This window comes from Zalophus californianus, chromosome 3, assembly GCF_009762305.2.
Source record: "Zalophus californianus isolate mZalCal1 chromosome 3, mZalCal1.pri.v2, whole genome shotgun sequence".
Taxonomy (NCBI): domain Eukaryota; kingdom Metazoa; phylum Chordata; class Mammalia; order Carnivora; family Otariidae; genus Zalophus; species Zalophus californianus.
Genome location: NC_045597.1, coordinates 117,275,156 through 117,297,354, shown reverse-complemented (window position 1 = coordinate 117,297,354; position 22,199 = coordinate 117,275,156). Strand labels below are relative to the sequence as shown.

At 36.0% G+C, this 22,199-nt stretch overlaps 1 protein-coding gene and 1 pseudogene across 6 annotated transcripts in view; one reads left to right on the top strand and one right to left on the bottom strand.

The window, feature by feature from the left end:
* Positions 1 to 22,199, bottom strand: part of RIF1 (replication timing regulatory factor 1) — a 63,576-nt gene that overhangs the window by 36,082 nt on the left and 5,295 nt on the right. For 4 of the 6 annotated variants that reach the window (XM_027589141.2, XM_027589145.2, XM_027589146.2 and 1 more), the window contains exons 5-20: positions 21,822 to 21,949; positions 21,641 to 21,735; positions 20,471 to 20,660; positions 18,364 to 18,456; positions 12,536 to 12,674; positions 10,300 to 10,451; positions 8,871 to 8,988; positions 7,868 to 8,041; positions 7,544 to 7,654; positions 6,797 to 6,859; positions 6,457 to 6,557; positions 4,548 to 4,634; positions 3,841 to 3,914; positions 3,247 to 3,427; positions 1,376 to 1,483; positions 859 to 1,008 (exon numbers count right to left, since the gene is read on the bottom strand). In XM_027589141.2, coding sequence (XP_027444942.1) covers positions 859 to 1,008; positions 1,376 to 1,483; positions 3,247 to 3,427; positions 3,841 to 3,914; positions 4,548 to 4,634; positions 6,457 to 6,557; positions 6,797 to 6,859; positions 7,544 to 7,654; positions 7,868 to 8,041; positions 8,871 to 8,988; positions 10,300 to 10,451; positions 12,536 to 12,674; positions 18,364 to 18,456; positions 20,471 to 20,660; positions 21,641 to 21,735; positions 21,822 to 21,949 — 1,964 coding nt within the window. The remainder of the gene's footprint in view (positions 1 to 858; positions 1,009 to 1,375; positions 1,484 to 3,246; positions 3,428 to 3,840; positions 3,915 to 4,547; positions 4,635 to 6,456; positions 6,558 to 6,796; positions 6,860 to 7,543; positions 7,655 to 7,867; positions 8,042 to 8,870; positions 8,989 to 10,299; positions 10,452 to 12,535; positions 12,675 to 18,363; positions 18,457 to 20,470; positions 20,661 to 21,640; positions 21,736 to 21,821; positions 21,950 to 22,199) is intronic. The other 2 variants (XM_027589144.2, XM_027589147.2) reach the window with 2 other exon arrangements.
* LOC113919664 lies at positions 15,276 to 16,412 on the top strand (annotated as a pseudogene).

The window sequence follows — 22,199 nt, the reverse complement described above, 5'->3', positions numbered from 1 at the left end:
CAAAATGTACAATCAAAAATGTGCCGGGCGCCTGGGTGGCTCAGATGGTTAAGCGTCTGCCTTCGGCTCGGGTCATGATCCCAGGGTCCTGGGATCGAGTCCCGCATCAGGCTCCCTGCTCCTTGGGAGCCTGCTTCTCCCTCTGCCTCTCTCTCTCTCTCTCTCTCTGTCTCTCATGAATAAATAAATAAAATCTTTAAAAAAAAAAAAAAGTGCCAATATTTTTTAAAAGATATTATAAATGCATTAAAAAATCTGAAAAGATGAATTCCTAGCTCTTGATAGGTATCTCTACTTTTCTAACAGTGATAACCACTATCAAAGGGTAGAAGTTTATCTTTCTAGATGAAAAAAGGATGCTTCAGTAATAGAATTCAAGTGTCAAGAACTGTATTCATGTACATATGTAAACTGTGTAAATACAAAAAAGAGGTCTATTCTAGAATGATACATACCAATAAAAGTATTTGTTTTGTTTTGTTTTAATAAATAAAGGAGTGAAATGGGACCTACTTTTTTAGGTCCACAAGCTTCCAAAGGATTGCCTTTAAAGATTTAAGAGACAGACACCAGAAAGGTGGCTCCCGGACAAGGTCCTTGCACTGTAGATCTAGAATGGCACAGGCAGATGTGCAACACGGTAGTAAAAGTGCATGACTGTAAAGGGTCCTGAAACATGGACCTCAGAGTCAAGTAGACCAAAGACACAAGACTGTTTTAGAAGGCTGCTACTTGTTTTATATTATTAGTACCTTATAAACTAGAAACCTTATAAATGACAGTTCACAAATGTTACTCTTAATTTATTTGAAAAGTATTCTTTAAATACAACCAAGGTCAGTACTGGGATAAACTCACTGAAAAGCCTGAATCTTCTAAACTGGACATTATCTTGGAAGCAAGTTCCTCACAGCACAAATTCTCTTCTGCAGTTGCCACCAAAGCAGCACAGCGGGCAAATGCTCTATATAATTCTGACCAAGTTCTAAGTAAGGTCTTCATGGTGGCCTAAAAATAACAGTAAAAAAGAAAATTTAAAAATGTATATCTACATGTCAAACACCTAACAGAATGTATCTTAAAAAACCACTGTAACATTTAAGGTGTCATACAAGAGACTAGTGTAGAGTAGTAAATTTGCCTCCCCTATAGAATTCCATTTGAAGAATTATAATAATGCCACAATACCAGCAATTATCAAAGGTCAAGAGGAATTTCTCTTCCTTCACCATTTTCCTTTACCCTAAGCCGATTAAAAGTCATAAGGCAATCTCACTGCAGAAAAAATTACTGTAGGAATTAATTATAAAGGGTCAAAGAACATTTTCAAAAAAAATGTAAATTCCTTAAATAAAAAAACTTGACATTGCCTTACCACTGGAAATTTCTGTACTGAAAAAATATGGTTTATTGGTAAAGTCAATGCACCATATATGGCACTAAAATTATGTTCTAAGGCATCACCTTGATTCACTTCATTGGTCTGAAACAAGAAAAATAAGAAGTTAGACAAATTACCATCTAATTCTAGTCGTATGTAGTACCATCTTACTATTTGTAGTGAGGTAGATACAGTGTTGAGATGTTCAAGAGGTGGTGAACTCCTAACCCCTGTAACTATGAATATAACCTTATTTGGAAATAGGGATTTTGCACATATAACCAAGTTAAAATAAAAGCATACTGGATTAGGGTGGGCCCTAATCCAGTAACTGGTGTTCCTAAAAGAAAAGTGCGATTTGGGGGCGCCTGGGTGGCTCAGTCATAAGGGTCTGGCTTCAGCTCGGGTTTGATCCCAGAGTCCTGGGACTGAGCCCCACATGGGGCTCCCTGCTCAGCAGGAAGCCTGCTTCTCCCTCTCCCACTTCCCCTGCTTGTGTTCCCTCTCTCACCATCTGTCTGTTCAATAAATAAATCTTTTTAAAAACAAGTGGGATTTGGACAGACAAAAAAGACAGAGGTAAGAATGCCATGTGAAGATGGAGGGAGAAATTAGAGTGATTTGTCTATAACCGTAGGAACAATCAAGAATTGCCAGAACCAGGGGCACCTGGGTGGCTCAGTCGTTAAACGTCTGCCTTCGGCTCAGGTCATGATGGGATCGAGGCCCACCTCGGGCTCCCCGCTCCACGGGAAGCCTGCTTCTCCCTCTCCCACTCCCCCTGCTTGTGTTCCCTCTCTCGCTGTGTTTCTCTCTCTCTCTCTCTCTCAAATAAATAAATAACATCTTAAAAAAAAAAAAAGAATTGCCAGAACCAAATGAAGCTAAGTGAGAGGAACAGTAACAATTCTCCCTCAGGGCTCCAGAAGAAACCAAGCCTGCCAATACTCTGATTTTGGATTTCTGGGATCCAGAGATATGAGAATAAATCCTTGTTGTTTTAAGCCACCTGCTTGTGGTAATGTTACAGTAACCCTGAGAAACAATACTTGGTGTTTTAAGTCCTATAAAAGAATCCCAGAGGTAACTCCAAAATCTTTTACTATACATAGAAGGTAGGATTCAAGCAAGGACTTATTAAAAAGACCTCGCTACCCTTCAAACAGCAGGAAACTTATTTAGGAATGTAAACTTTTTTCTTTCAGAAGAATGTTTAAATGATGTGCTTAACTTAGTGAAAATAATGGTGACTGCACTATCATTAATAAATTCTCTGGAGTCTTCATTTGAGAATTACAGCAGAGTATTTCCAGAAAATATTTCCATTGAAAGACTGATAAAGCAACTGATGAACCATTAAGAGTGACAAAAGTTGAGCTCCACACCCTGGCAATAATGTCACTTCAGTAAGTATTTAAATGTAAGGGTTAGTCAACTCAAACGGATTACTGGTTTGGGGACTATTATATGGCTCTGAGGTATTCACCAACTGACTTGCCCATGGAAATCTGAATATACAGTCTAGTCAAGATAACCATTACTATTCCTCATAGTACAAATACTGAAAGAACTCAAAACATAAATATGAAAAGTTATATTATAACATCTAAGTCTTCTGGCTTTATAATCCACTACTGGAGAAAAGGGAGCTGATTCATCCCCATTGTTATACTTTCTCAAATAAGGCAGAAATGCAATAAAAGAAATCAACTAATATAAAGAACAGGAAATTAATCCATCCCAAAGAAAAAATATTTAGCATTTTCTATTCAAGTTCAAACTTCGATTTATTTCCCCAGGTGCTCTAATAAGAACAAAAAGGAAAACGTTCCTTAAGTTTTAAGGGAAACATGTAGCACTTATACCTGATTGATCAATTCCGTTAATGGGGTGACTATAATACCCCACATTCTCCAGAGATGCTCCTTGTTTTCCAACAGCTTTGCGTTTTGGTTAATAACATTTAAAACAGAATCACTGAAAGCTAGTGGTGAAGTTGGACCAGAAAGGACACAGCCAACAAGTGTTTCCAGATTGAGAAAAAACCTGAAGAAAAAATTGAGCCATGCATTATCCAGCGCTTTCTGCCAAAATACATGTTACACTATTACAAAAGTCTAAAAATAACCAACAAGGAAACAAGATATGTTAAGGTCTTACTTTGATTTTTTAAAAAAATGATACAGCATATAACTCAAAGAATCTCATTCATCTGGGGCACCTGGGTGGCTCAGCTGCTTTAAGCATCTGCCTTCGGCCCAAGTCATTATCTCCAGGTCCTGGGATCGAGGCCTGCTTCGGGCTCTCTGCTCAGTGGGGGGAGGTCTGCTTCTCCCTCTCCCTCCCCCTGCTCATCCTCTCTCTCCCCCCCAAATAAATAAAATCTTAAAAAAAAAAAAAAAGAATCTCATTCATCAAATATCCTTTCCAAGATAAACAAAAAGACTAGTTTAAATTACCTCTCATCATCTACACCATATTCCAAGAGATTATTGTTGAAAATTAACTGAATTAAGAACAAAGCAGGAGTTCCCTGAAGAAAGATGGAAGAATGCAGTCAATATTCTTGTTATAAGGAGTGTAATCTTATTACACTTGTTTTCTATCATCAATTATGTAAAATGATCCTTTTAAGCTAAAGAAATTTAACTTTTGATACTACTTGACACAATGGTAGCAAATATATTTCTATAAACTGCACACAAAAATCAAGCTCTTTATTATAGTGTAAGAGCTATTCCATCTACATGAGCAACTGAGGAATGGCATATTCCAGATATAAAAAGAACATTAAGTTAAAACTTGCTGGGCCAATAAATACATCTACATCCTAGAGATATTAAATTTATTTCACCGTAATTAAGGAACTGTTACTATGCTTCCAAATTTTTATATAGTAACCACTATTACTATGGATAAGCAAACAGAAAACTCTCCTGCTAGAACTTTTAGTGTAATTCAGAAAAATAGATCCATTAATAATGTCATATTTAATTATTTAATCTATTACTTTTTCAGTTTTTTCCCTTTAACATAATCAGCCTATCCAAATCCAATTCTCTCAAAATTTTACAAGCTAAATTTCACTATGTTAAGGAAAAAAAACTATCATGGAACTTTATCTTTTGGCTAATTTTAATCATAGCATTACATTTAAGATACTTGCATTAAGAATATCCATATTAGCAACCTGATATGCTGGTGAACCTAATACTTTCTGGGGCAGTCCTTTAATTGTAACTTCCATGAGGACCTAAGAAAAATAAAAAGTTTTGTTGTAAATTAGCCATAAAAATACCTTACTTAGTAAATGGTACTGTTAGCTATATTTTTAATTAACAATTTATTGTTAAGTAATGCTCATTCATTAATGTAAAAAATGTAACAATTTATTGTTAAGTAATGCTCATTCATTAATGTAAATTCATTAATATAAATCACTAATGTAGATTCTCCGTTCAAGAAGTTCAAATACGCTTATATATTCATGTGAATATATTTACATTAGTTTTAAAAAGTTCAAATACAGAAACATAAAAAATAAAATGACAAAGTCCTTTAACTCCAGGGAAAATCAATATTATCAGTTTGTGGAGTTTATTTTTCTAGACCTTCTAAATTTCCATGTATTTAAGTATACAGAGAAACAAAACTTCCTGGGCTGTCATACATCTATTCTTTTATAGCATTAATGACATTATACTGTGAGATACTCTGGAACTGACCTTCATCCAACTGTGTTATGGAGTTTTAACATCAATATATGTAGACATTCTTAACTGCTGTATGAATGTGCACAGTTTATTCAAACATTTTTCTATTAATAGCCCTTAAGGCCTTTTTTTTTATACCACAAAAAAGATATTCTGCAACGAATTATGTACTCACTAGTGCCAGAAGCAAGTGTATTTCAAAGGACTACTAACTAGAAGCTGGGTCTAAAAACACATCTCTAAAAATGACAGAGCCTATCAAAATGCCATTCAAAATTATTATTATACTGGTATTAATTTGAACTACATAACAAGTGACATAATATGACAGAAAAGGTTATGTTAGTTAAAATGTGCTTTCACACTCTCATTTGAATCAGACACTAATGATAATACTAAATAGCATTTACAGACTATTTTGTTCCTGACCCATTGTGCTCTATTAACCTAATTATATAAAACTACTATATTCCCTTTACAAAAGGTAAGAGTAGAAAAACTGACCAAGTTCACTCAGCTAATAAATAATTGGGTGGGGAAATTCAACCTAGTCTGCTCCAGAGCCCTTGCTATTAACCACTATGAACTACTGGATAGTAGATATCCCAGTACATAGACTCAGAAGGAATTTAAGTAGGGCATAGTTTACTCCATCTGCAGTTATCTTGGGAGACTCACTATTATAAAAAGTATATCCAATTTGTTTTTTCTTTCTCTAGTATAGAGGATAAAAAAGATGTTTAATACCAAAGTCATTATCTTGGTTAAACAGAGTTCATTTAAATTGCAAAAGTTCCACAAGATTATTAGCAGATATTTTCTTAAATGTACAAAATAACTATTAGTGGAGCTCAGCAATCTTATAAAATTAGTGTTCTGAGTTTCCTCAGTTCTTGTTTCATGTCCTTTACCCCATTTTCTCTGTATGGCTCATTCTTATGACATTGGAAGATTTCTGTATTGCCGGTATACTCATTTACTTTTTGAGGTTTCAAATGATTCCAAAGTCAATGGAATAACATTTACTACAGGGCTCAACTGCTGATATAAAATCTTAAAATCTAGTCTGGGGGTACCTGGGTGGCTCAGTCGGTTAAGCATCTGACTCTTGGTTTTGGCTCAGGTCATGATCTCAAGCCCTGCTTGGGGATCCACACTCAGCGTGGAGTCAGCGAGAGATTCTTCCCCCCCTTTCTCCCTCCCACCCTATTCCTCCCCCCGCTTGTATGCACACACAGTCTCTAAAATAAATAATAAAATCTTAAAAAGGAAAAAAAAACCTGGTCTGTGTAAGTATATCCACCAAAAAATTCAATTTCAGAATACGATTTTTTAATTCCAGCACGTAATCATTATCCTTACCAGTGTTTTTGACACAGGAAATACTTCTGACTTCACTATGCTTTCTAAAGATTTTAGTAACAGGGTCAAAACTTCAGAACCTGGTCTCTCTTTTCTGTTACCTATGAAAAAGCAAAAAGCAATATGCAAGTATTTTAAGGGTGAAAATATAGTATTTTTAGTGATAAGAACATGGACTTAAGCTATGACACTGATTTTTTAAAATGTATCAAATAGCTTTATTTGAAAGTCAGGGAGCTATACACTTCAAAAATTGACTTAAAAGTAAATTTTATTTACAAAAGCCAAACAAAAACTCATTGGGTGCTATAAAAATCATTTGATCAGTTATAGCAGTTACCTGATTCAATAACTGACTTCATCAAGCTAATTAGCTCCTTCCAAATAGCATTGACAACTGCATCTGCCAAACAAAACAAAACAAACTTTAGAATGTAGTAGGTATGACTATAAAGGCTTACCCTTACATCCTTACACTAAAGAAATAAGGTGAGCAATAGTTAGAGTGTAATTCTTATAATATTCAACCCTATCAGTTTATGAAACACTATCACAACAAAGAAATATTTTTTCAAACTGTAACCTATTAACAATGGGCTCTGTAATTTAATTAAGGGTAATTATTTTCTTTTTTCTGCTATCTGCATTTTCTTTACTGAATACCTTTTGCTTCCGAGACAAGGAAAAAAACAGAAGATTCAAAAGGACACCTGAAAGCCCCTAGAAAAAAATTTCCCAGCCAGTTAAACAGCAAACTATTTTTGAAATTTCATCTCAATATTTGATAGGCCATCAAACACAGGGATTTAAGTGTAGATGCTAGGGCCATGGAGCCCAGGTTTGAATCACAGCTCCACCACCAATTATGTGACTTTGCACAAGTTATTTATTTCTCTGTACAACACAGTTTCTTCATCTGAAAAATGGATTAACAGAGAAGGTTACTTTCAGAATTAAATGATTTATATGTAAAGTTCTTCGAGCACAATTTGGCCAAAAGATGGCACTATACAAATATTTGCTATTTTATTTTCTTTTTAAACACAGGTTTAAACAAATAATAAAAAATTTTCTCTTAAATATTTACCAGAAGCATCTTTTCCAACCGCAACAAAGCTATCATGAACAGCAGTGATAAGTGTATTTGCATGTTTGGAAAAAAAAGAAGAGCTGCTGATTAACGCATATTCGAGTGGCTCTAAAAGAGAGAAAAAAGGGCAATTATGCCAAACCAAAGCTTTATGAAATAAAACAGCTCAATATAAAATTTTAGGTGGTCTGACATGTGTTTTCTATTAAAAAGATTTATATTTATTTCATATGTAATTACAGAATATTCTGGCTTCGGGGAAGATAAATGTCTTCTCGCCTAATGCACCCTTGCTCTGAACAGTTTTAAAAAAGTAAATACCTAAGCTCAGTACAAGTTTGTTTTGCTTAGCAAAACTCAAGACTTCCGGACCCAACAAAAAATGAAGCAGCATTTCAAGTCCCAAAAGTTGAATAGAGGGGATTGTGGCCATTCCACCAAAATTTGAACTTAAATTCATCCGGGGAGTTACAGGAGTTCCATATGGGGAAGGACCTTAAAAACAAAACAAAACAAAACACAAATGGTAAGTTATATTAACTTAAATTAGCTACCCAAGTGAACATATTTTGTTTACTTCATTTCAATGAAATATATCTTTAAAAGTAAATAGTTTTTGTCAAACAAAAATTGAATTTTTACTTAAAGCCCACAACAGAATTCCTAATTATCTTATTAGGTTAAAAACAAGATTAGTGTCACACACCATTTAAATGAAGATAATTATCAAGCATTAATTCATACTTTGAAATATTATTATGCAGGCATTCCTGACACTTAAATATAAATATCTGACTAGAATAGCTAACATAAAAAAACAGCAAATCATTTTCTTCCAATGGTATATAAACTAAGACACTTTTTAAAAAAAGATTTATTTGTTTGTTTGAGGGGGGAGGAGCAGAGGGAGAGAACCTCAAGCAGATGCTGTGCTAAGACCCTGAGACCATGACCGGAGATGAAATCAGGAATTGACACTTAACTGACTTAGCCACTCATGCACCCTGCTAAGCCACTTTTTAAAAAAAATATCTGTTAAAATCTGTTGTTTTTAATAAAAGTTCTAAAATTCTGGTTCTGAAACAAACACAACAGTCGTTTGTAATACATCTCACGTGTACAGTGGAAAAACACCCATCTTTTCCCAACCACAACAACACAATTACAACAGTAACACACAGGGAAAACAATTAGTATAATACTGTGATTAGGGAGTCAAAATTATAAAGTGCTTCATTGTATGTGAATAACTGAGCAGAGGCTACATTCAAGCCTTTTTAAGAAATAGGGAAAAAAAAAAAAAAAACCCAAGTATGTCTCTTACCTTTGTGTATAGGAGTCATAGGACTTAAACCTGGAGAAGCAGTTACGCGAGACGAACTGCCTTGAGATGAAGCATTAGAATCGATGCTTATTGTACTTTGAATCAGAGGCACACACACCTATTGGGGTTAAAAACAAAAAAAGGAAAACTATCTCTAAACTACCTAAGTGCCGTATTTTTTAAGTCTTGCATGATACAGTTAAATTTAAGAAGAACTCTAAGTTCTTCTGATATGCTGAATCCTACTGGCTGTTTGGATGCACTGGCTAAAAAAACTATAACTGGAAAAGTAAAAATTTTTATTACAATTTTATTTGCCCTATAAAAAATGTGTACTATCTATAAATTTCAGTTCTAAATTCCAGATGGGAAATTATACACATAAACAATGCCCAAGTTTTAATGCTATCGGTACAGACTCATTTTAAGCTTTTTAAAAATGTACCCTAAAAAAAATGAACTAAGACAACCTCAAGCTCATTTCTAAGATCATTCCAGTACCAATCAAATCTAGCCAATGCATAAATTAAACCAATGAATGTGTGGGGCAACTGGGTAAAACTAGCCTACTTAGGACCTCATAATGGTAGAATCTGTAGTAATTATGTTCCTGTTAGGTATTATCATTAATGCCCAACTCCAATTAATTCATGCTGTTAAGTTTAAAAGCCTTAAGACATTAAATAATTAAGAATTTTAAAAACTTGCTAAAAATTCAAGTATATTATAAAACCCAATTTCCAATAATATACTCACTGCCGTGCAATTACATACTCAGACCAAAAGACAAGGACTACAGATTTAACAGTAAGATATATTCCAAAATCCCAGATAAACAATACAATAAAGAAATGAAAAAGATAGAAATTATCAGAGCTCTCCTTTTTTACTTATTGTAAAATACAGAAACCAAGGTTGGGATTAATTGCAAAATCAAGGAGATATAGGTATGTCTAAATGCCAGCAAGGATATCAAAATCTAAAAAAAATTTGTAAAATCATAATAATACTGCAAAGCTATGCTGGGATTAAATGATTTGTTACCATTATGTAGCCTAGAAATAGGAGATACAAAAAATAAGAATTGATCCAACTTTTTATCAACCCAGTATAAACTAGATTTCTCTATCAGTAATGTTGATTTTACACTCAATTATATTCTAAATGCTATGAAATTTCTTTTAAGAAAATCTCTCAAAATGCCTTTAGAGGAAGGATAGATATTTGAGTGGGTGCTGATTAAGAAAGCTTTAGAGATTCCATTTCACACAACTAGAGAATATCTTTTGAGAAAAATAAACTCAAGTTCTGTGTTAGGGAAAAAAGATCTTTTATATAACACAGCAAATGTAACAGTGAAAGATCAGATTGTTAAGAATTTAAGAATGCATTAAAACACACCAAGCATTATACTCAACACTTTCATTACCTGTTCAAAGTTAGCAGGAAGATGAGGTCCAAGTCTCAGCAGCAGATACCACCAGACTTCTAACTTTGTTAGTGCTAAAGTTTCTGTTCTCACATGGATGGAACTCAAAGGCTGCATTAACAACTTCAGCCTTTTTGCACTGCATAGTATTTCTTAAAAGAAAATAAGCACATGGGTAAAAAGATGTAAGAGCTGAAGACTAAATTTTAAGAATAAGTATGTAAGTCTTTCTAACCGCAAGAGAACAGATATACAAAAAAATTTTTTTAAATCAGCCGTTCTTGTTAAACCTCAAATTTTCAATGTGAAAGACTCCAGACAACTAGACTACATGTAATAAGGCCAAAGAAAGAGAAAAAGAAAAAGAGAGGAAGTAGGTAATGTTTATTAGAAACTGTGTGTGCCAGGAACAATCTTCCTACCAAGGGACATTTGGCAATGTCTACAATATCTCTGGTTGTTAGACCCGAGAGGCAGGGGTACGGAGGATGTTGTAGGCATCTAGTGGGCTGCACCCAAGGATACTGATAAACTTCCTTCAACACACAGGGCAGTCCTCCACAATAAACTGTCCAGCCTAACACTGAGTTAACAACTGGGAATACACAAAATAAGATGCCCGTGTGCTCAAGTAACTTATCAAAAAGACCTGAAAAGGATTTTGAAACATCAGTCAAGCTATGTATTTGGTGGGATGGCATTAATGTTTCTGACAGCTATTCTGCCATTTAGCTTTCACAATTAACATTTCTATAAAGAAGAAAATAAAGTCAAATCACTGTGGGAACAAATGAGATAGCATTTAATTTATCTTAAGTCATGTCTATTTTATGCTTTAGTCCAGAACATCAACTTGAATCACCAGTTCATAAATAACAACAACAAAAAAGGTAACATTTAAACTTAAAATTTGTGCCTGGCAATGCACTATCAATATTTTCAATAAAATTATAGTTGATGAAAATAATCACCTTACAAAACACACTAAAAAGGGGAAGAGAAAGGATTATTAATTGTCTTTGGCAGAGAAAAAATACAGGATGAAATCAGTATTACAAAGCAGATCTTATAAACATACAGTATTGATTATATCTATGATTACCCAATTAAGTAAGTAGGTATTCCTACTGACCTACTTTTGGGCTATATACTTTCTCATATATACAGCTGACCTTTGAACATGGGTTTGAACTCCATGTGTCCACTTATACACAGATTTTTTTATACAATACTGCAAATGTATTTTCTTTTCCTTATGATTTTCCTAATATTTCTCTAGTTTACTTTATCGTAAGACTAGAGTATATAATACATATAACATACAAAATACGGGTTACCGACAGTTTATGTTATTGGTAAGGCTTCTGGTCAACAGTGGGCTATCGGTAGTTAAATTTGGGGGGAGTGAAAAGTTGTACGCAGTGGGATGCTGGCATCCCTAACCCTCCCATTGTTCAAGGGTCAACTGTATATCAAACACTTCCACTAGACATCAGGAAGATAAAGTTAAGGGAAATCAAAAGGAATCACTTGTATATATTAGTAGTAAAAACCCACTATTAGGCACTATTCTAAAGGTACGGAGAGGAAAACTGTTTTATCAGTCATGTTTCATAGCAATCACAATTGCTTCCTATCATCTATTGGCTATAAGTGACCTCTGATAAATTAAGCTCTCTAAAATAGTGATATGGGAGCCTGGGTGGCTCAGTTGGTTGGGCGGCTGCCTTTGGCTCAGGTCATGATCCTGGAGTCCTGGGATTGAGTCCCACATAGGGCTCCCTGCTCAGCGGGGAGTCTGCTCCTCCCTCTGACTCCCCCCTCTCGTGCTCTATCTATCTCATTCTCTCTCTCAAATAAATAAATAAATAAATCTTTAAAAAAAAATAGTGATAATACTTTGTATCTCAGATCTATTGTGATAATTAAATTAGAGGCACTCAAAGTGCTCAACTAAGTGCTGGAATATACTAACAAAGCCACAAATGGTATCTGTCACTTTAATTTTTGAAACAGCTTAAAACAAATTTTATATCTGTGATTTTCAATTATGCCTAGGCTTCTTAATTCTATTTTTGGCTATAAGTTTATTCCCTTAAAATTAAAAGAAAAATATATTCAATTCAATTAGGTTAAGTTTCAATATAAAATCCAAAAAAATCAGAAAGGCTTTGTTCTTTTCATCCTGAGTAAAATCCGTAGAAAAAATCAAAATTTTAAGACATTACTTACTTACCTGGATTCAAAGCAAAATTATCTATTAAACTCTTCCAAGCAATAAAAGCTATTTTTTTAATCATGGGTGCCCCACTGCGAAATCCTAGTTCTTCCAGCTGTAACAGAGAATTAATGAAACTCCCACTTCGATGCAAGGTCTAAAAATGAAAAATCATAACAAAGTTATTTACCTGCCTAAAACAACAGATAGGCACTATTATTATTCATTTATCTAATTCATTCAGTGTTAGCTATATAAAGTCTTAAAGTTTAAAATGTACTGGATTCTGTGTACACACACATTCAAAACTCAAGATCACAAGACATAATGCCCCATGAATAAGGAATGCATAAATGCATAAAACAGAACATTTCTAAACATTAGAGAATATTAGGAAGATAAATCCCAAATTTTACCAACATAATAACCAAGTGAAAATGGTATCCATACAAAAACAAACTAGTACTTATGAAAAAATAAGAAATGTTGAACCTTGAAACTAAAAAAACCCCAGTTTTCAAATACACTGAAATAAGCAGGAAAAAGTTAAGGGAAAAATGAACAAATGACAAGTAATGTATCGCAAGGAAACAAACATTAAAACATGAAACATTAGCAACTGTAGCTATAAAATCACATATAAACTGAACAGCATATAAACATTAACAAAAAATAACTTGCTTAAAAAAAATCAAAGAATCCCTAAGAAAGCTACTAGCAACTGCAGCGATCAACACACAAAAATCGGCTGTTTCTGGGACGCCTGGGCGGCACAGTCGGTTAAGCGTCTGCCTTCGGCTCAGGTCATGATCCCAGGGTCCTGGGATCGAGTCCCGCAACGGGCTCCCTGCTCAGCAGGGAGCCTGCTTCTCCCTCCGCCTCTGCCTGTCTCTCATGAATAAATAAACAAAATCTTAAAAAAAATCAGCTGTTTCTACACAATGGCAACTAACAATCTGAAAAATTAAGTAAGCAATTCCATTTACATTAGCACCTAAAAGAATTAAATACTTAGGAATAAATCTAACCAAGGAGGTGAAACGCTTGTTCTAAATGCCACAAAATATTGCTGAAAAACATTTTAAAAGACCTAAATAAATGGAAAACCATCCCACGTTCAAGTATAGAAAGTTTTAATACCATTAAAATGTCAATATTACACAGAGCAATCTACAGATTCAAAACAATCTCTATTAAAAGTACAGCAGCCATCTTCACAAAAAAGAAAAGCCAATCTTCAAATTCATTATGGAATTGCAAAGAGCCCCAAACAGACAAACCAATTTTGAAAGAGTAAGTTTGGAGAACTCACACTTCTTGCCTTCCAAACTTACTTCAAAACTGAAGTAATTAAAACATATGGTAATGGCATAAGAATAAACATACAGACCAATGGAATAGAGATTCCCCAAAATAAAACCTTCACATACGCTGTCAATTTGTTTTTCTTTTTATTTATCTGGGGCTGGGGGAGAGGGGGGAGTGTCAGGCAGACCCTGCACTGAGTGTGAAATCCCACAATGGGCTCCATCTCATGACCCCGAGATCATGACCTGAGACAAAATCAAAGAGTCAGACACTTAACCAACTGTGCCACCCAGGTGCCCCTGCTGTCAACTGATTTTTCTTTCTTTTTTTTCTTTTAAAGATTTTATTTATTCATTCATGAGCCAGAGAGAGAGAGGCAAAGGGAGAAGCAGGCTCTCTGCAGAGCAGGAAGCCCAACGCGGAACTCGATCCCAGCATCCCGGGATCACGACTTGAGCCAAAAGCAGAGCCACCCAGGCGCCCCTTATTTTTCAACAAGGGTGCCAAGACCATTTACTATTATAAAGACCATTCTTTTCAAAAAATGGTGCTGCAAAATTGAATATCCACATGCAAAAGAATGAGAACTGGACCCTTGCCTTACACTACATAGAAAAATAAACTCAAAATGGATCAAAGAAAAAACTTATGTGAACTAGAACTATAAAAATCCTCCAAGAATACAGAGGGAAAAAGATTCATGACATTGGATTTGACGATAACTTCATGGCTATGACACCAAAAGCACAGACAATGAAAAGAAAAAAATCTAATTTATATTGGACCTCATCAAAAACTTCTGTGCACCAAAGATTATCATCAAGTGAAAAGACAACATCACAGAATGGGAAAAAAAATATTTGAAAATCACGTATCTGATACAGGATTAATAATCCAGAATAAAGAACTCCTACAACTGAATAAAAACAAACCACCCAATTAAAAAATGGGCAAAGGTGGGATGCCTGGGTGGCTCAGTCGGTTAAGTGTCTGCCTTCAGCTCAGGTCATGATCCCAGGGTCCTGGGATCAAGCCCCGCATTGGGCTCTCTGATCAGCAGAGAGCCAGCTTCTCTCTCTCCCTCTGCTGCTCCCCCTGCTTGTACGTGCATGCACGCGCTTCTCTGCCAAATAACTAAAATCTTAAAAAAAAAAAAAAAAATTTTTTTTAAATGGGGAAAGAGGGCACCTGGGTGGCTCAGTTGTTAAGCATCTGCCTTCGGCTCAGGTCATGATTCCAGGGTCCTGGGATCAGGCCCCGCACCAGGCTCCCTGCTCATCTGGAGGCGTGCTTCTCCCTCTCCCACTGCCCCTGCTTGTGTTCCTGTTCTCACTATGTCTCTGTCAAATAAATAATAAAATCTTAAAAAAAAAAAAAATGAAAAAAATAAAAAATGGGCAAAGGCTTTCCTGCCCTGGGTTCTGGGCAGTCAGCTCTTAAGTCTCGGGAGACCAAAATAGGGCTTCTTCGAGCCCACGTGGCTGGTCTGCAGTCACGATGCCACAAAACAACTTACTGAGTTACATCATAACTGCTGTGGATTATCACTTGGATCACCATGAGAAAGAAGAAAAGAGGCTCATGAATGTTCAAAGGCAGCAGATGAAGTCTAAGCACTACCATAAACAGCACCATACTGAGAAAAGGCAAAAAGTACTATTAAGATGCAAGAAAAGGGAAACACCAAACTAAAGAACGATAAAAGATTCCACAGGAACAGTACCTGCCTGTGTACAGGACACAGAGAGACAGTCCTGAGCTAAAATACTTTCAAATATAGTTAAAACCAAAAAGAGAAAGCAGGAAAATGGGGACTCTGCTCAAGGTTCATGCCCAGGGAGAAACAAATATTAAGTTACTCGAATAGGACAGAGAAACAAGAGAGCATAAAAGAGGTTGTTTACTGTCACTAAAGTCCGCTCCATTGAAAATGGCTTTATATGAAAACCACCTAAATATGATTCATTAGGCCAATGGTTCATGTTTCAAGAAGGCCCATATAATATGTCTTAGACTGAAAATCACCTTTTACCTCTCAATATATGGTGTAAACAAAAACTCATCCCCACTATATACAACCTTGGTTTATTACTACCAAAGGTACTGGCAATGACACAGATGTGAACAAGCTGGGTCTTGCAACACAAAGAGGTAAGGTTATTTGGGAGAAATATGTCCAGGTTACTAACAATCCTGAAAATGATGGTTCATAAATGCGGTCTTACTGGCTTAACAGCAGTTTCATACAAGTAACTCCTTACAATCATTACTGAAGATGGCACACCAATCAGGAAAACCACCCACTACTGTGACTGTTTCTCAATTATTACCCAACAGCCTTTAAGTCTGCAATCATCAAGAGAACTATTTATCATATTGTCAAAAACATTAAAACGGCCCAGTTTTACAAAACAGAACAAAATTTCCTGGAATGGCCAACATACCAAAAACCAAAAAATAAGTTCGGCAAGGAAAAACCAGAAGCACCTGAGTGGCTCAGTCAGTTAAGCATCCAGCTCTTGATTTCAGCTCGGTCATGATCTCAGGATCCTGTGTCAGGCTCCTCACTCAGTTGGCAGTCCGCTGGAGATTCTCTTTCCCTCTCCCTTTGCCCCTCCCCCTCAAGCACTCTCTAAAATAAACAAATAAATCCTTAAAAGAAAAGAAAAACTAGAAAGAACCCTAGTGTTATTACTGGTAGGAATGTAAAATAGTGCACCCACTGTGGAAAACAATTTGGAGGTGTCTCTAAAAGTTAAGCACAGAACTACCATTATGACCCAGCAATCCCATTCTTACACATATATCCAAAAGAATGAAAAGCAAAGAATCCAACATATATTTGTACATCAATGCTCACAGCAACATAACTCATAATAGCCAAAATGTAAAAATAAGCCAAGTGTCTATCAACAAATGAATAAACAAAAATGAGTTATATATTTAGAGTGAATATTCAGCCATAAGAATGAAATTTAGTTAAGTGCTTGCTACAACATGATTAGAATTTGAAAAAATTATGTCTAGCATAATAAGCCACACACAGAAGGACAAATAGTACATGATTCCACTTATGTGAGATGCCTAGAATTAGCAAATCCAGAGACAGCAGATAGAACAGCAGTTACCAGGGGCTGGGGGAGCAGGAGGAGTTATATGTATAAAGTTGTTCGGAGATGATAAAATTTTGGGTACAGATAGTGACGTTTACACAACTCGCATTATGTATTTAATGGCACTGAACTGTACACTTACGATGATTATGATAAATGTTTATTTACCACAATAAAGAAAAACGCATCCCTTCCCCTCAAAAACAACAAAAAAAACACACAAACGAAACACCTGGCTTAAAGATAGAACACATGGTCAATCCTCCCGATCCACCAAAGTTCTATAAAGTCCACTGCAAACACTGTTAGCAAGCACTAAGCCACTGCTCCTAGGAAAGATGCAGGGTTAGGTTCCTACAAGAACCTTTTCTGTCAACCAATCGAACTCAACCTTGTTTTCTATTTCTGTTTAAAGACACCGTATGTACTGTTGACTCACTAACACTGAACTCACAGCCAACACGACTGTTACTCATGCCTAAACAGAGCTTATGTAACACACGTAATTTCTTCCTAGGGCACATCACAGTCTTCCAGTGCTTAGGAACTATAGACAACATCTTGGCACTAAGCCTGGGGGCCATTTGAAACTAAATTCATCAAGAAAAGGCACAAAATGTGGGAAATGTGTCACTAAATGGATTTATGAAAAGGACTTTTTTTTTTAAAGATTTTATTTATTTGAGAGAGCATGAGAGAGTCATCCCGAAAAGGGACATGTTTTATTTTTTTATTTTTTTTTAAAGATTTTATTTATTTATTTGACAGAGAGAGACAGCGAGAGCAGGAACACAAGCAGGGGGAGTGGGAGAGGGAGAAGCAGGCTTCCTGCTGAGCAGGGAGCCCGATGAGGGACTCGATCCCAGGACCCTGGGATCATGACCTGAGCCGAAAGCAGACGCTTAACGACTGAGCCACCCAGGCGCCCAAGGGACATGTTTTAAAAAGAACACTGATGGGTGCCTGGGTGGCTCAGTCGGTTAAACATCCACCTTTGGTTCAGGTCATGATCCCAGCCACGGTCCTGGGATCAAGCCCCACCTCAGGTTCCCTGCTCAGCAGGGGAGTCAGCTTTTCCCTCTCCCTCTGCCCCTGCTCATGCATGCTCTGCCTCTCTCTCGCTCACTCTCTCCCCCAAATAAATAAATATTAAAAAAAAAAAAAAGAACATTGAGAGTTCAAATAAAAAGGCAAAGCATTATCTTGCTCTACCTCAACTGAGAACCTGCACACCGGGGGACTCAAATTATGCCACTCTGCAGGTTTGCAATTGACTGGAAAAGCAGCAGAAGTATTTATTGTGGGTTTGCAAAGCAATTTTAGTGAACTGTTAAATTTACATATGTGGCATGCATGAATAATGTAAAGCTAAGAAATGAAAGGGTCTCACAGGTATAAACTGTGAACTATTAACTATAAACTTACCTTCCCAAGAAGTTTGACAAACAAAGGCCACAATTTTAACACATAAGTCTCATTCTTACTCATAAATAGCTTTTGGAGTTCTGAAAGTAATTTCTGCAAACAAAAGCAAAAATATTTACCAAAAACACTCTTGAAAAAACAAAATATGCAGTATCAGACTGTCTTAGTTGAATTAACTTTTCCCAATGTTTTATTAGAAAAACTTTCATGTATATAGCAAAGCTGAAAGTTTTACAGTGAAAGTCCAAATATAAATATAGTTAACATCCTACTGTGCCTGTCTCATCATAAATCCAACCATTATTCCATCCATCAATTCAGCTTAATTTTTTTCTACCAATATACTTCTCCCTGAAAACTTCAGCATATATATCATTAGAGTTCAAATAATAATGTTTTAATTTTCCACTCTTAAAAACACATTAAGGCGCCTGGGTGGCTCAGTCGTTAAGCGTCTGCCTTCAGCTCAGGTCATGATCCCAGGGTCCTGGGACCAAGCCCCACATCGGGCTCCTTATTCAGTGGGGAGCATTGCTTCTCTCTCCCTCTGCTACTGTCTCTCTCTAATAAAATCTTCAAAAAAAATTAAAAAAATAATAGCTTCATGGGTAACAGCTGAGAACATTTTAAGTCAAATTTATAAAGAATTTTATATATGCTCTTAGAAAATTAATAAACTTATCAAAATAAAAAAACTTGCAAAGACATTGGAGCTACTTTATTAGGCTCCAAACATTCCCATGAGGCCTCCTGAATTTTAAAAAATAAACAAAATCGGGGTGCCTGGGTGGCTCAGTCGTTGGGCGACTGCCTTCAGCTCAGGTCATGATCCTGGGGTCCTGGGATCGGGCCCCGCATCGGGCTCCCTGCTCTGCGGGAAGCCTGCGTCTCCCTCTCCCACTCCCCCTGCTTGTGTTCCTGCTCTCGCTCTTTCTCTGTCAAATAAATAAATAAAATCTTAAAAAAAAAAAAAAAAACTAATGATGTACTGTATGGTGACTAACATAAAATAAAATAAAAAATATAAATTTAAAAAAAATAAAAATAAACAAAATCCCAGGTTTTAAAATCTGGAAGGCTCCCTCACGTCACCTAGATGACTGAAGTTATCTCTAAACTAGTTTCCCTTCTACTCAACTCCTCTAGAGTCTATTCTCAACACAGGCACAGTGATTCCTTTAAAGCCCAAGTCAGTACATAGAAACACTCCTAGACTCAAAACCTTCAAATATGGTTTCCAATATAAGCCAGAGGAAAAAAAATGCCTTGCAATACCGCCAAGGTCCTATGTGATTTGGCCGTTTCTCTGACATCTTCTCCTAATCCTCTCATCCTCACTCACTCTATCATACTGCACTTGCCCAGTGTTCACTGAACACCAACACAAAACCATCAGAGCAGGGACTTTTGCTCTCATGGTTCCTCCTGCCTAGAATGAGCTTACTCCCTATCATTCAAGTAGCTAATTCCTTTACCACTTTCAAATCACTGTTTAAATACCCTATTCTTTTTCCTTCCCTGACCATACCCTTCCTCTCCAATGGCACTCTCCATCTAGTCTCTACGGCTCTCCATAACGTTCTTCCCTGAATGTACTGTATTCTCTATTGCCTCTCCCACTAGAAAATAAGCTCAAGTTCCTTTTGTTCACTGCTATATTCAGTGTCTAAAACAATGCCCGGCATATACGGGCTCAATAAATATTTGTTACAAGAACAATGGTAGAAAAGCCTAAAACCTGAGACAAGTAATAACTTTAGGAAATTGTACACATTACACGCACTTATGTTATACCTATTGGGATTATGTTAAAACAACCCAAATAGTACTAAAATCAGTTAATATTCTCCCTTTTCCAGAAATGCAATTCCTTTCAATCACTATTCACTAGGGATGAAATAAAATGCTTATATCCTACAAACACGAAATAAAACAGCTCCCTTCCTTAAACTAGTAGTATGCCTATACTAACTTAAGCAATTACTTATGTTTTGTTAAAAGTGGAACTTCCTAGATCATAATACAGTTATTCCACTATGAGCCCTATGCTTGGGCCAGAAACTTTCAATGTAGTATCCAAAAAATCCTTACACAGAATAATACTTACAGTAGTCATAAGCTGCTCTGTGATAGATGCTATTTCTTGTTGTTTCTGAAGCAACAATGGCATTCCCATCTCTAGAGCAGTTGCTCCCCGCAAATGTACCTTTTGAGCTGAATGAACCACTAAAGGTATGACCAGTTTTGCCCACCTAACTGACTCTTCTCCCATTTGAACTGGGGCTTGTTCAATTAGCCTATAAAAGAGAAATCAATGAAATTAGCTTGACCTCACCTTTTATGTCTAAACTACCAGGAAAATAAGCAGCACACAGAAATATACCTAGTACGGTCCATCTGTTTTAGAATATATACATATATGCATTCACACAGATGTAATTTTTACTTACTGATTTGTACATTTTCATATTAACTTTATAAATTTTAAAAATAAAGAACACACCATTTTATCTTCAGATTATTATTTAAAATATTGATTTTTTTTTTTTTTTAAATACAGGTAAATTCAACTTTCTTTTAGAAGACAGTGAGAGAGGGGCGCCTGGGTGGCTCAGTCAGTTAAGAGTCTGCCTTCCGCTCAGGTCATGATCCCAGCGTCCTGGGATCCAGCCCCGCATCACATCGGGCTCCCTGCTCAGCGGGGAGCCTGCTTCTCCCTCTCCCTCTGCCCCTCCTCACCCCTGCTCCTGCTCTCTAATAAATAAATAAAATCTTTAGAAAAAAGAAGAACATAGCCAGGGAATTGTGATCTAGTGTGAGCATCATTCAGGACATCAGAACACTAAGTAGTTAAAGTAAATAGCTCAATACAGATTTAAAAGAATGGAAATAATTTTTAATATCCGATAGATGTCAGCAGCAGCAACATAACCAAGACTTTATTTTTATGTACGCGCTACACCCAACATGGGGCTTGGACTCAGCACCCCAACATCAAGAGTAGCATGCTCTACCAAGTGAACCAGCCAGGCACCCCAACCAAGACTTCATTTTTAAGACTCAGTAAAAATAAACAAAAACAAAAAATAAATAAATAAACCTAGTAACGTAAATACACCTACTTCCTTCTTTTTACTGTTACTTTTCCCTTGAGACTTTTAGTTTAGAAGACATTTTGTTCGTTTAATATCTAACTCATGTCCTTGTCCCCAAAGCCCACTCCTTGAAGTAAATTCTAAATTAACGAAATCCTTCTTCCAAAACAGCAAACTCATACCTTATGATGACATTTAATGCTTCATAATCAACAACAGCAGAATGCACCTCTCCTCTATTAAACACTATTTCTAATGAGTCAATTACACTGGATACCTAAAAGACAGAACCAAATAAATACAAATAAGCCTGAGTTTTTAAAGTGGCATGTAGTTAAGAAAACACACAAAAACCATACTCACTACGCTGCCAATGACTTCAGCAGGAAACGTCTGCTTGGATATCACCCAAAGTGCCCTAGTACGTACATTTTTGTCTGGGCTTTTAACACTATCATTCAATTTTAAAAGCAGTTCTTGAATATCTGTCTCTGAAAAACAAGCAGCCTTAATTATGTGGAACAGTTTGCATCCTTTAAAATCTCAAATACAGAAATAAAAAAACAACATACTCTTCACTGTCAAAAAATTAAATGCATACCCGAAGAGAAGGATCAGTGAACCAAAGCTCATTCACATTTCTTCCCAAAACACAAAACTTAGGTCACATGGGAAGGTATATTCAGAGAAAACAAACAGTACACTCAATTTGTGCAACTGAAAAATTTCACAGGCATCATT